General features: G+C 37.2%; 1 protein-coding gene across 2 annotated transcripts; it reads left to right on the forward strand.

Annotated features, from left to right (window-relative positions):
* Window positions 1–1390: 1390 nt before the first annotated feature.
* LOC150018844 (myb/SANT-like DNA-binding domain-containing protein 4) lies at window positions 1391–11507 on the forward strand. 2 transcript variants are annotated; one of them, XM_090267865.1, is made up of 3 exons: window positions 1391–1465; window positions 9884–10369; window positions 10716–11507. In XM_090267865.1, exons 2-3 carry the CDS (start codon window positions 9908–9910, stop codon window positions 11289–11291), a joined length of 1038 nt encoding a protein of 345 aa, XP_090123991.1. In that variant the 5' UTR covers window positions 1391–1465; window positions 9884–9907; the 3' UTR covers window positions 11292–11507. The 2 variants fall into 2 exon arrangements, with proteins under 2 accessions (XP_090123991.1, XP_090123990.1); XM_090267864.1 differs by lacking the exon at window positions 1391–1465 and having other exon boundaries at window positions 9834–10369.
* The last annotated feature ends 1905 nt before the right edge of the window (window positions 11508–13412 follow it).

Here is a 13412-nt window from a genome sequence, read left to right on the forward strand (position 1 = left end):
AAGAAAACCCACCTACATGGAACATGTCATAAAGCTGTCAGAGGGAACGTACGTACTACCTGTGATGGGAGGATGCTGGAGTACAGTTGCCAGATTTAGCAAATAAAAATACAGATGCCTGATATTGCATGGGACATACTTATACTAAACATTATTTATTATTTATCTGATCATCAAACTTAGCTGAGCATCCTGTTATTTCGCATACCTACATTAGAGGGACAACTTGGAAGTGGAGGCAGGGTGAATGGAAAGAAAGATCCTCCAGAAAGTGACTTCTAAAAGGAATCTTGGGCATCAGCAGGGAAGAGGCCATGGGAAATTTCTCCGGGGGAAACAATGCAGTACAAACTAAGTCCCAAAGTAACTGTCAATCTAAGAACGGGAAGAGGCAAAGGAATTGGGGTTAAAGAAAAAATACAGAGGGGAGAGGGAGAATGTTGGTGAAAGATATAGCCTGAGGGAAAAGCAGAAGCCACTCTCGTAAAAAGTTTGTACCTTATCATAACATGATTCCATTAAAGAACTTGAAGCAGCCAGTCCTGGCTACAGTGTGACGGATGGACTACAGTGGAGCTGGCGGGACACGGAGACCAGAAAGGAAGCTACTGATGTAATTCGGGATCTCAATGGAAGCCGGAACAAAGGCAATGGGAAGGAAGACCCATCAGTAACACCAGAACTAGAGGTGGGAACGAAAGGGACAATTGCGAAGGGGTACAGAAAAGAGGACCTAGAGGGAGGAAAACCAAGAGAAGCGCGTATTATGTAAAACAATGAAGAAATAGTCAACATGTCTAATGTTTTTTGAGGAGTCAAGTAATATTAGGACTGAGAATTGATGCCTAGATTTAGCTGTAAGAAAATCACCGGTGACATTGGCAAAGGAAGCCTCAAGAAACGGTTGAGGCCAACCTAGGTTGCAGCTGATTAAGCGGAAAGTGATGCTGTGCTAGGAACCGACAGAGCAACGCCACGGTCCCGCTTCCTCTGTCCTTTCAAAAGTTAAGGGTCAAGGACAAGAGTAGAGTTTGAAGATGGAGCAGCCAATATCCCAATCAGGCAGAACAACAGAGCGGGCTGATCGTTAAACGTCCAACCCTTTCCTAGAGCGCACTTGACTGACAGAGCTGGGCGCCAAAGGCTGAGCGCATAGTGGGAGGCCGCGAATCACAAGGGGGAGGAACTCCAGGGCACTAACCCGGAACCGGTTTGGGAATGGACTCCCATTGTGAGGCCAGACCTGGGGCGGGCCGTCAGCCAGAAGGGCTGTACCATCCAGGCCAATGGACGAGCCGCATCGAAAGAGCGACAGCAGTTCCACCCAATAGGTAGTGGCAAAGTGGGGGGCGGGAAAGCAATAAGGCATCTTTTTTTCCTATCCCCTTAGAGGCGACTGGGCGGAGGTGCCGCAGGGTCGCAGGTGTGCAGCTCGGTCCCTGAGGACTTGGAGGTTCCTTGGACGGTGGGTGCGTTTGCAGCGGGGAAGGTTCGGACAGGGTCAGCGGCAGGTGGCTCTCCACCCACCCTCAACACCGGTGCGAGCTCTGGCCCTGGCTCTGCGTCGTAGCAGGACTACGACGCTTGGGAGAAGTACCAGTGGGGGCTGCAGCCTGACCTGGGAGGGTGGGCAGGGCCCAGGATGCTGAAACAAGACTGCAGAAGTTTGCCGACACCTGGTGGGGACTCTAATTCAGTATCTAGAGAGAGGACTCTCTTTCCTGGTTGCCCCATTTCCCACCAGGTGCAGCCGCAGCGGCAGCATTGTGACCGAGTCAGGTGCGCCCCCTCTGCCCCCTGCTCACGGGAGGCCTGGGAATTCAGTTTTCCTGGATTCTTCCCAGGGATTGTGGCTGGGCTGTCCCAAGGGAAGCAACAAGAAGGGAGTAAAGGGTAGTTTATTAATCTGATAACTGATGACCTTAAGTAAACTTTTACCTACCACAAGTTTTAGGAAAGAGCATTTCATTTGGCAGGAAAGTTAATTTCCTATAACAGCGATTTTCAACCTTTTTCATCTCACGGCACACACAAACTTATTAAAATTATGTGGCAAATAAAAAAAAATTTTTTTTGCTCATGTAACCAAAAAAAGGTATAATTTTGATTCGTTCACACCAGACAGCTGTTGTTGTGCTGTCATTTTTTTTTCCAATTTTAGAATCTAAGGGGAAAGAGGTCAGTGCCCTTGACAGAATAATTAGGTATTGCATGTTTTAAAAAGCACACCGGTTAAAAATCGCTGGCCTATGAGAATATGGGTGGCGGGAGGAAGCTCCTAGATTTTGTGGTGCTTTTCTTCTTGAAAAGGCTAATGAATTTACTCCCCTGCTTCTCCCCCCTCATTTTTTTGGAACCAGAATTTACTGCCTGATATTACTTGGACCTTTTAATTCTGTCTTATTTTACAATATTTAGGAACTTTATTCTCCAGTGTTAGTTCTTGAAAAAAAATTACCCAGTTATATAATATGCCTTTAGCAGTACATCATCTTCATAAGGATTATGTAAGTGAACTACTTATTTTACTAATTTGCAACCAGTAAAGAATGATTGTAAAATGGGATTAGGGAAAATGGCTGTTCTCTGTTTCCTGGGCATGGAGGATCTATAAAGTTTTAGCGGTTGTAACTATCTGTAAAGGTAGGATGACCACCAACTTAAAAGTGATAGTATTCAACATCTAAAATAGCATCTTTTCACATTTTATGTGGCATTATAGCTCCAGCACCAAGAGTGTGTGCCTGGCATATAATAGGACCTCAACAAATATTTGAGTAAATTAAATTATTGGGTAATGGATGACAGAAAACCTAAGCTCTGTTTTATGAGTACCAAAATGTAAAGAAGAGGACAGGAAAAAAGCACATTCCTGAAAATAGAGGTTAGTTTCTATCCCTACAAACATAGCTACCAAATTTAAACTCAAGGTGCATTAATTTTGAAACTTTCTAACATTAATCAGAAGCTGCCAAAGGAATTTTACACAATCCATGACTGACTAGAAATCTAAGATACATCCTAATATCAATTTCAGTGAGGTTAAAACTGTGTGTTAAAGTGTATTTGGTCAATGAAATAGTCCGTCAGTTTAGAATAGAACAGGCAGGGACAAAGGGATACCACTTTTGTGAGGTAGAGGTATGGAGTTATAAATTGTTGGAAAAAATAGGACATGCAAATAACAATGACTGCTGCCAAAATTTAAAAACTATGTTGACTCAGGCATAGTTTTAAGGGGACTGTTATTTCTGCCAGGTACCAGTAAGTTTACCATAGTCAAATTACTAAATTGATCTCATAGTCTCAGAGCCGCAAAATCTAGTGATGAATATCTGCATAAATTAGGATTCTCCTGACAACTGTAATTATTTTTATTGTATATATTTTATATATTACAATTTGTATATTATAGTAATATTGCCTCTATAAAGAAGGTAATCTGCTTGAATTTCAAAAATATGTGAATTTTCACAGATATTTTTCTCTTGTAAGTTTCCTACTAGCAAAGTATAGGGTCTTACTAAGCCAACATTAAAGATATGCTGACATTTGGCCCCAGCCTAATTTTTCCCCTTTATTACCATCCCTCATTCATCTGATTTATAAAATCCAAATCAAATGTTGATTTCTTCTGCCAATATCCTTCATCCCACCAAAAATTTGTCCTTTTTTTGACACCAGTCTATTTTGTTGGTACTTCTCTTGTTGCACTTTTCATATACTCACATTTATTCAGTAAAGAAATATTCACTTCTGTATCCAAACACTTTACTAGGAAATGGCTAATAGTTTGTATCCGTTGAGGGCTTACTATATGTGAGTTTCTTAATTGGATTAAGAATATATGGTTTAATAAAATATGTTAAATTAATCCACCTTTTGTTTTTGCTTTACTGTGGCTACTAGAAAAATTTTAAATTAGTACGTAAGTGGATCACATTTTCCTATCAGACAGTGCAGTGCTAGTGTAGATCCTTGTTACCCAAGGTGCAGTTCAAGGACCAGCAGCATCAACATCATTTGGAAGTTTGTTAGAAATGTAGAATTGCCACCTCTCCAGCCCTGCTGAATCAGAATCTCATTTTAAGATTGCCAGGCAATTTATAAACATAAAGTTTGAGAGACACTACTCTATCAGTATCTTCAGAATTTCATAATTTTTTAATTGTAGAAGCTGGTAAGTTTTCACATTCACGATTCCTTCTTTGACTCTTCATTTCCTTTATAGAATCATTCCTATGCGCCTAATTTTTTTTGTTTTCAATGAATTCCTCCACATCTCTATACTTTTACATCTACATTTTAGCAGTCATCGCTTCTTTAGTTATATATGTGAATGGAATTTATATATATTCATGGAATATGTAATACATTATGTGTGTTCATAAGTACATGTATGCTATTTCTGGAATCTCAGGAAATGATTAATATTACATTGGTGGTCGAGACAAATTTTCACCTTGTTTTGAGCCTTTATATAGGTTTTCTAACCATATATGTGTATTTTGCTTTTTTAACGTCAACAAAGATTTGTGGGTATTTGTGGGACTTAAAAAAAAAAGTGTTTCTGTAATAAAAATCCTTCATATGTAAACTTGTAACATAATGTTAATTGCCTCAAAGTAAAATAAAACCATTGTACCCTAGCTAACAAAGAGCTACATGGTTGAGACTGAAATGACTGCGTGTGATCCCTAGAGTTTGTGACTGGGCAGAGTGAGGTAACTTCTTGTAGAGAATAGCATATTCTGTCTATAAATGTCCCTAAGTTGAAAATTGAGCTTTTTTGAGTGTGTACACACACATAGACATACATACATATCACCTTACTGATTTTGTTGGCTTGATTAACTCTAGCATTTGCACAGGAATAAGGTTGCATTAAACCATATTCATACTCTCATATGGCATTTATCACATATATTACATTATGTGGCTGTAGTATAGTTTATTCATCCGTCCCCTATTGATGAATATTTGTACTTCTCCCATGCTTTTGCCTTAAAAATATGATAGTGCTTTGTAAATGGTTCAGTAAATAAATAGTCCGAAACATTTTATATCTTTTGGAAACAAAAAGTCATCCTTAATACATGGTAAGTATTTAATTTGATAGGTAATTTGATATGACTTTAAGGATATTTAACCTGCTGATTCCATTTAAAAATGTATCTAATAACCTGTTCATCGTTGGCAATACTGCCTAAGTACCAGTATAGCCTGTTGACTTAAAATTTTCTTTTCAGCTTTTGTGTAACTTGGTTACTGCTAAGTTCTTTGGTATTGTTATAGGGTGTCAGTTTATCCAAAGTTTTTACTTAATATTCGTAAGCTGTTTTTTGCCTATATCAATTTGGGCTGCCTTTTCAAGCGTATGCTTTGCCCATAGAAGTTTCAGTTTTGCTACCTTACCTCCCTTGAGTTACTTTCTTTCACATTCTACTCTTTCCCATCCTCCAATCATCTTTTTATTTTAAGTTATAGTTTTACCTCCTACTTGTTAGGCACTGTGTTATGTATTGAACATTGCTACCTTTCTCAGATTCACATAGTGGTGGAGCAATTGGTAGAGGAAGCAAAAAGTCAAGTTTTGACTTAAGTAATTCCTTGAAATATGTTGCAACATAGAGACTAATGAAAAGCATATTTGGGCTGGTTTAATTATTTATAATTCCATTTGTTTCAGTTCTCTTTTTATGTGGCTTATAAACATTGTACCTCATGAGTATTCTTCAGTCTCCTCTGGAAGAAAGCTGAATACTTATGTAGCCCATCTGAGTACTTGAATTATAATACAAAAGGAATGTTAAGCCAGAGTGCTAATTAAATGTAGTCCCCTAAAATTACAAATCTTCAAGAATATTCAGTAAATTGACATGGGATCAGGTGTTAAACATTAAACTTTCTTAATTTTTATTAGGTAATATTTGAGATAATGCAAAAATAATTAGCTGTAAGTGTACTAGTAATCCAGCACCCTGACCCCTTAACAAAATAAATTTTAGTTTGTAACATTTGCCCATTTCTGTGGTGTAAATACTGCTATCTTGGCCAGTTTTTCTAGTTTCCAACATGACATCATTGAACGTGGAGTTGGGAAGGGATGTGCACAATTGACTTTTGCCAGCTCACACCAGCAGGTTCCAACATACCCGTAATTATTGCATATATGTTATGAAGCATATATGCAATATATGTACCCATGGACCTACCACTTGACTTAGGAACTAGAACCAATAATAATAATAATAATACCAATATTTTTGTGACCTGCCTCTTTCCTTTGTCAAAATTATTTAAAGAGTTTGCCTTTGATGCAGACATTGCAAACTTACCTAACTTGCTTAGTGTCTGTGAAGAACTATTCTCTATATTTTAGTAAATCCTTTGATCCACAGTTTCTCTATGATATGTCACTATTATTTTACAATGAAATTGCACATAGGGATCTTAAGTCACTAAGACCACACCGCTAGGAAATGGAGAGCCAGGTTTCTAACCCAGGGGTCTGACTTTGTGCTCATAACCACTACACATACTGTCTCTTGATGCTTTTAATTTATGAATACATTTGCTTAATAGTCTAATGACAAGAGTCTATATTTGACTATAAGGGTGGTATTTACCTAAGACAAGATCAAAAGTGCTGTGTCATTGACCATATGTCCCAATTTCGTGGATTTCAATTTTATTAAATATCTTGCGAAATTTTGGAAGTCTACATTAGAATTGGTTTGCTTGCTTTTCTTCTTTTTTTTGCATGCTTTGCCGTTTTTATGGGAGTGTGAAATTGATAGTGATTTTTTGAGAGTTCATTTCCTGCTCTTGAAATTTTCTTTCTGACATGCAGTTCAGCATGAAGTAGCTGTTCAGAAGATGGCATGAATGATTGGAAACAAAAAGATAGTGATGTGCATATTTTTGGTGATGTTATTAGATACATACGCAATCAGTAAAACAAAGATACTGGGAACTTGAAAAGGAAAATTTGTCTAAAAGTTTAGTGAAATCATAATAAAATATCTTTCTACTTGAGTTTAGAAATAAGGAATTTGCATCTGCTTTTAAGTCCTAAACTGAAAAGGCTCAACCAATGGTAACAAATATTTGTGCATTTTTCAATTAAATGTAGTTAACCTTACTGAATTGTTACGTTTTGCTTCAGTAGAAGATATTATTTGAATTGCCAATTACTAGAGAAATGTTTTTCACATTGATAAAAATTTTAAATTGGCCGATATTAAAGTATTTAAGAGAAGAAACGATGATAGAGTGGAATCTAACTGGCTGAAGTTTTGAGATGTTTTTCTGCTTATCCACAGAACTTATCTAAACCTTCCACATATATAAGAATCTGCTCTTTTTGAACATTGTCTACTAAAAGACTTGAATCTCAAAACTTAGTAACACATTTCTAAGATTTAGCGATCACAAACTGCTTATAAAGTGGAAGGAGGTGTAACCTAAGGGAACATGGATGTAAGTTCTGTCATTTAACTGGCTGTGGAGTGTGCAAATTATTTAACTTTCCTGACTTTTATTTTATAAATAGAAATGCTGGTATCCATATTCAATACTGTGGTGGGGATTAAATGACAGGACATGAAGCTTAGCAGGTATTTGGTATTTTTTCTTCCATGTTGGTAGGAAATGTTTATGATAACACAGTGATAGAGCTGGAAGCGCCCTTAGCGAGCTCATCCCACCTTCTCATTTTGTAGGGGAGGAAAAGTCAGCTCTGTCACAGTGATCGGTGAGTGAATTTGAAGTAAAAAACATGGTTCATGTATATAACCTTTACTCTTTCTGAGCTTTGTCTCCCATTTCCTACTTTAAAAATCTCTTTTCTAAGGAAAAAACTCAACATCATTTCCAATTTCCTACTGTTGCTTCCCATAATGCAAAAGCTAGATAACAGAAAAACTACATTTTCCATCACCATTGTGATGAGGGATTTGGGCTGTGCTGTACATTAGGCCAATCAGATGCGCTTGTTTCAGACCTGAAGTCAAATTGTGCAAGTGTTGGTGTGTTAAGCTTTTGTCTTGTGCTGGGGTGGGTCTAGTCCAGTGGTTCTCAAATTTTAGCATGCATTAGGATCATCTGAAAGGTTTACTTAAGCACAGGCTACTGTATTAGATCCCACCCCCAAAGTTTCTGATTCAGTTGATCTGGGGCAGGTCTGAAAAGTTTATCTTTCTCATAAGTTTCAGGTGCATATATCCTTTTTGATGCTTTGACAGCATGAGTTCTGGAAATTGGAGAAGCATTCTGTCTTGTATCCATCTAAGAGAAATGTTTACAAGAGGATCTTTCCCATTCAGAATTTATATTAAAATTTTGATATGAATACTTTTAAATTAATTTCCTGGAGTCTCCAAGTATAATTACTTGCCTATATCATAATCTTCAACTCTGCTGTTAAAATAGACTACGAAATTACAAAGTATTGAGAAATTCTTCAAGGAAAGGCAAATAATTCAAAGCATTAATTAGAAATAAATACAGCATTAAACTTTTGTTTGGTGTTAGAAACTTGTTTAGGTGGTTTGGATTGAAGGAGGGGGACAATAACGAGGAGAATATGGTGAGCATTGAGAGACATAATTTTAATGGCAAACCATGAAAATGTGCATTGGTCTCCATACGGTTTAACTATTATAATTTTTTTTCTATTTTAATTGCTGATCTTTTTCTTTAACTGATAGGTGGAGTGGCTGGGGAAAATCTTTGCCATTTTTATGTTACCCTTTTACATCTGTTGTTTACAATATTTTTATTGTTTTGGGAAATTTTATTCCAAACTTAGTTTATGCATAGGTTTAACCTAAAAATGAGTTTTAATTATTTGGGAAATAATAAAATACAAGTAGTTGTCATTTTTTTGATCAAATTACATTGCCTTAAAGTTGTTTCTGAATTTTATTGATTTTGTAGCACAGCCTTTCAATGTTCCTCTAATATTATTCTACAGAGTCTGAATTTCTTTTTTGATATTTCAAACCTAGTGGTCATTTTGGCAAAGTGGCCCATCCCTTCATTAAAAAACTTGATGGTGTTTTTTGTTTTAAATAATGTACAGTAATCCCTCTCTGTATCTCAGTTCACTTATCATGGCCTCACTGTATTGTGGGATTTTAAAAAATATTATATTTAATTATTTATCATGGATTTTGCTCTGTATCACAGGATTTTGCGATACTGTATACGTATGTTGTTAAAGTTATGTAGGTTTAAAAGTGTAGAATATGTTTAAGAACATAAGTAGTGTTTGTAAAAGTGTGGAAAAGGTTAAAAGGGGCTGGAAACGGTTTCTAAGTGTGTGGGAAGGGTTTATAAAGCCTTAAAATATATATAAATACTAAAATAAGTGTAAAGTTCCTACTTCGAGGATTTTCACCTATCGTGGGGGAGTCGAGAACATAATACCCGGGGTATGTGAAGGAATACTGTATATAGCCCTGACAGGTGTGGCTCATTGGTTGGGTATTGTCCTACAAAGTGAAAGGTCACTGGTTCAATTCCGGGACACATGCCTAGGTTGTGGGTTTGGTCGCTGCTGGCCGGGACAGGTGCAAGGGGCAACTGATTAATGTTTCTCTCAGATCGATGTTCTCCCTTTTTTTTCCCTTCCCTTGCCCTCTAAAAAAAAAATAAATAGAAAACAATTTTAAAATTGTGTATATAGCTTATTGGGTTGAAGTACATTGCAGAAATTACAGGTCGACTGATTTTTACTTTTTTCTCTTTAGGAATCACCCAGCCTGCTTTTGCTACTAATGAACAGAAAACTGATTTAAACTAAGTGCTAACAAGGGATTGTTCTTGATTTTTGTACCTTGTAGCATTCTTCAAATTCTTGTCATATCTTTTCTTACAGTAAAACTGCATTTAAGTTAGAAAAATGAAGCAGTTGAAAAGGAAAAGGAAAAGCAATTTTAGTGTTCAAGAAACTCAGACTCTTTTGAAGGAAATTACAAAAAGAAAAGAAGTCATTTTTTCCAAGCAGCTCAATACAACAATTAATGTGATGAAGCGAATGGCTTGGGAGGAGATCGCACAGTGTGTGAATGCTGTGGGAGAAGGAGAGCAGAGGACAGGGACAGAAGTGAAAAGGAGGTACCTTGACTGGCGAGCGCTTATGAAGAGAAAGAGGATGAAGGCAAACATTAAGCTGGTTGGTTCTGGGTTTCCCCTTCCCTCATCCGATTTAGATGATTCTCTGACTGAAGAGATAGATGAAAAGATTGGATTCCGAAATGATACAAATTTTGATTGGCAAAATGTGGCAGATTTTAGGGATGCAGGTGGATCCTTAACCGAGGTCAAAGTGGAAGAGGAAGAAAGAGATCCCCAGAGTCCTGAGGTGAGTATTAGGCTATGAGCCCTTTTATTCATTTAATTTCTTCAGTTCTGATGTGTGACTTAATTAATAGTGTAGGAGCAGTTAAGAAGTTCCCAGATTTTCAAGCTAACTTAAAATTAGCATATAAAGCCATTCCATTTTTTCTTTACGTCATTAATCTCTTCACTTAGATATACCTCTCCTGATTATATGTTAGTGACATCAGCTAATTCATTGTAAATATTCAAAATTCAAAGTAAATGGTTTTGTAACCTCAATATCAAAAGATTTTAAGAAATATTTAGACAAATTAACAACCATGAAATAGAAATAATACTGAAAACTTCTTTTCTCTTTCTTTTTTTAGTTTGAAATTGAGGAGGAAGAAGAAATACTGTCATCAGTCATACCAGATTCCAGGAGGGAAAATGAACTTCCTGATTTCCCGCACATTGATGAATTTTTTACTCTAAACTCAGCACCATCAAGGTCTGCATATGATGAGCCCCATTTGCTTGTAAACATAGAGAAACAGAAACTAGAGTTGGAAAAACGACGACTGGATATTGAGGCTGAGAGACTGCAGGTAGAAAAGGAACGGCTGCAGATTGAGAAGGAGAGGCTGCGGCATTTAGACATGGAGCACGAACGGCTTCAGCTTGAGAAGGAGCTGCTGCAGATTGAGAGAGAGAAGTTGAGGCTACAGATAGTCAACACAGAGAAACCGTCTTTGGAAAATGAACTTGGTCAAGGGGAAAAGTCCATACTTCAGCCACAGGACGTAGAAACAGAGAAGTTAAAACTTGAGAGAGAACGTTTGCAACTGGAAAAAGATAGGCTACAGTTTTTGAAATTTGAATTGGAGAAGCTGCAGATTGAAAAGGAACGCTTACAAGTAGAGAAAGAGAGACTTCGAATGCAGAAGGAAGGACATTTGCAGTGATTTCAATAGGTCTCCATTAGCAAATGTTTGTAAACCAGAGGTTTTTCTCTGTAACAGATAATATGAAAATGGTCGCAGGATTAGCTGTCCCCCATCCTCACCCCCCATTTAATGTTGATGTTTTCAGTAGGAAAAGATAGTTATATGTGGGTAATTATATACTTAAGTAGTACATTATATAAAAATTATGTGCCCTAGCATAAACAGTATAGCAGGAACTATTGTCCTGTACTCCTTATATTAGTAAGATTACATAAGCGTGTATAATCTGTGTACTCAGAATTTACAATTATGTCTGAGAAATTCTAGCTCAGTGGTTCTTAACTGGAGGGTGATTTTTACCCCCAGAAGACATTTGGCAATATTTGGAGACATGTTGGGTTTCAACACTGGGAGGTGGGGTGGGTTGCTGCTGGCATGTGGAGGGTAGAGGCCAGGGGTGCCTGCAGCTGGCAGCGAACAGGACAACCACACAAAAAATCATCTAACCGAGAATGTCAGTATTACTGAGGGTGAGAAGTCCTATCCCAGCCTGACTGTACCTCTATAGCTTTGTTTTGTAGTTTCAGAATGTTAAAACCTCAGATATTTATGTGGCCAAAAGATTTTATGAAACATTACAGTGTAGTAAATAGAATTTGGGAAGTGATGAAGATTATAGGTTACAGGGAACATCAGAGATTGTCCAAAGTAAGTCATTTTGAAAAGCAGTTGATTCATCCAACTATTGAGGCTTTAGAAGCAATGCATACTTTTAAAGCTTTGGTCCCCTTCTTGAAATCCATTTTCATAGTTTAGATGTAAAACTTGTCATTTCAACCATGTACCGAAAGCTTCAGGTAAATGAATGGATTGAAGCTAGTGTAAATCAAAAATGGTACCAGTAGTCCATGAGCTTGAACTCAGTGAGTAGTTATTTGATTATTAAGATAAATAATAGTAGCTTTTTGGGAGTAGGTGTGGGGATGGGGGGAGAATGTCCTCTGAATCATGATGATGATGATGAAATAATGTTAGTAGCTGTGTGTTAGGAATTAGGGAAGCATTTATTGCACACTATCTGATCCAATCTGTAGAACAATTCTTGAGAGTATAGTATCTAATATTCCTTTATTTGAGGCTCAGAGAAGTCGCACAGTGAAAGAAGTCTCACATATTCTGTATTTTGTCTTTGCCCCTTTCTGAGGAACAGAGTTTTTATCTTTGGTATTTATTCTGAGACCAAGGACTTGCTTAAGCTGGTGATTTGCCTTCAGTCCCCTGAAGGTGCTTTTTCCACAATACAGGTGATTCTAATGCACACTGAAATTGAGGATCACTGCACGAGATCACTTTGTATTTTCTGATTTCCAGGGCTGATATGTATGTAGCTTTAATACATCTCTTCTGTTGACAGATAACTACCTTGATTCTGCATTTGTTCTTTGTTAATTTAAGAATGTCTTGAAATCATATGATACTGGAGTATGGGTATACGAGGAAAAAATATACTTCTGTTTAGTTACCTTGACTTTGAAATAGTGTTATTTTTCTATAACTGAAATAAATGCTTCTACCCTAGAAATAAAATTTGCCTATACTAACTCTGAAAGTTTATTTCAAGTGATGCTGTGTGCTATGAGGATTGAGGTTATCAAGCCTGGAAGGATCCTTATGAAGAATGAGGATGGGGGACCTAACATTTGTGTTAGGCATTATGGTGTGTTCTTTTCATACATTATTTTAATTGCTCCTCAGAACAACCCCTGAGCTAAGTCATATTATGCCTACTTTTATAAGAAAGGGAAACAGTGCCTTGTTAATCAACTAAATATCTGAAAAATGACATAAATCCTGACCCAAGATTTTAGTGGAAGAGCTCTAAGGAGAAGTTGTAGCAAAAGCCTGTAGGTGTAGTTACATGTGTAGCTTTGTCACTTACTACCTGTGAAGGACATTTAACTTGCCCTGTGATTTGATTTCCTTGTCTATAAAATGGGCTTAATGATACCTGACCTACCTATGCATCATAGTTTTTTTGCCTTCATTCTACCCAAGTTGTTGATCATGTCCTGTCTCCTTTTGATGCTTCAGCTAAACCTTCCCCAACCTCATGTAGTCTTTAGAATGGTGACATTTGCA

This window comes from Furipterus horrens, unplaced genomic scaffold (assembly GCF_987537825.1).
Source record: "Furipterus horrens unplaced genomic scaffold, mFurHor1.1.pri manual_scaffold_2, whole genome shotgun sequence".
In the NCBI taxonomy this organism is placed as follows: Eukaryota; Metazoa; Chordata; class Mammalia; order Chiroptera; family Furipteridae; genus Furipterus; species Furipterus horrens.

Excerpts from the sequence above, each read along its gene's own strand:
- LOC150018844 (XM_090267865.1), top strand. The coding sequence starts at position 9,908 with ATGAAGCAGTTGAAAAGGAAAAGGAAAAGCAATTTTAGTGTTCAAGAA. Across the intron at positions 10,370-10,715 it reads GAGATCCCCAGAGTCCTGAG|TTTGAAATTGAGGAGGAAGA; the intron begins GTGAGTATTAGG and ends TTCTTTTTTTAG.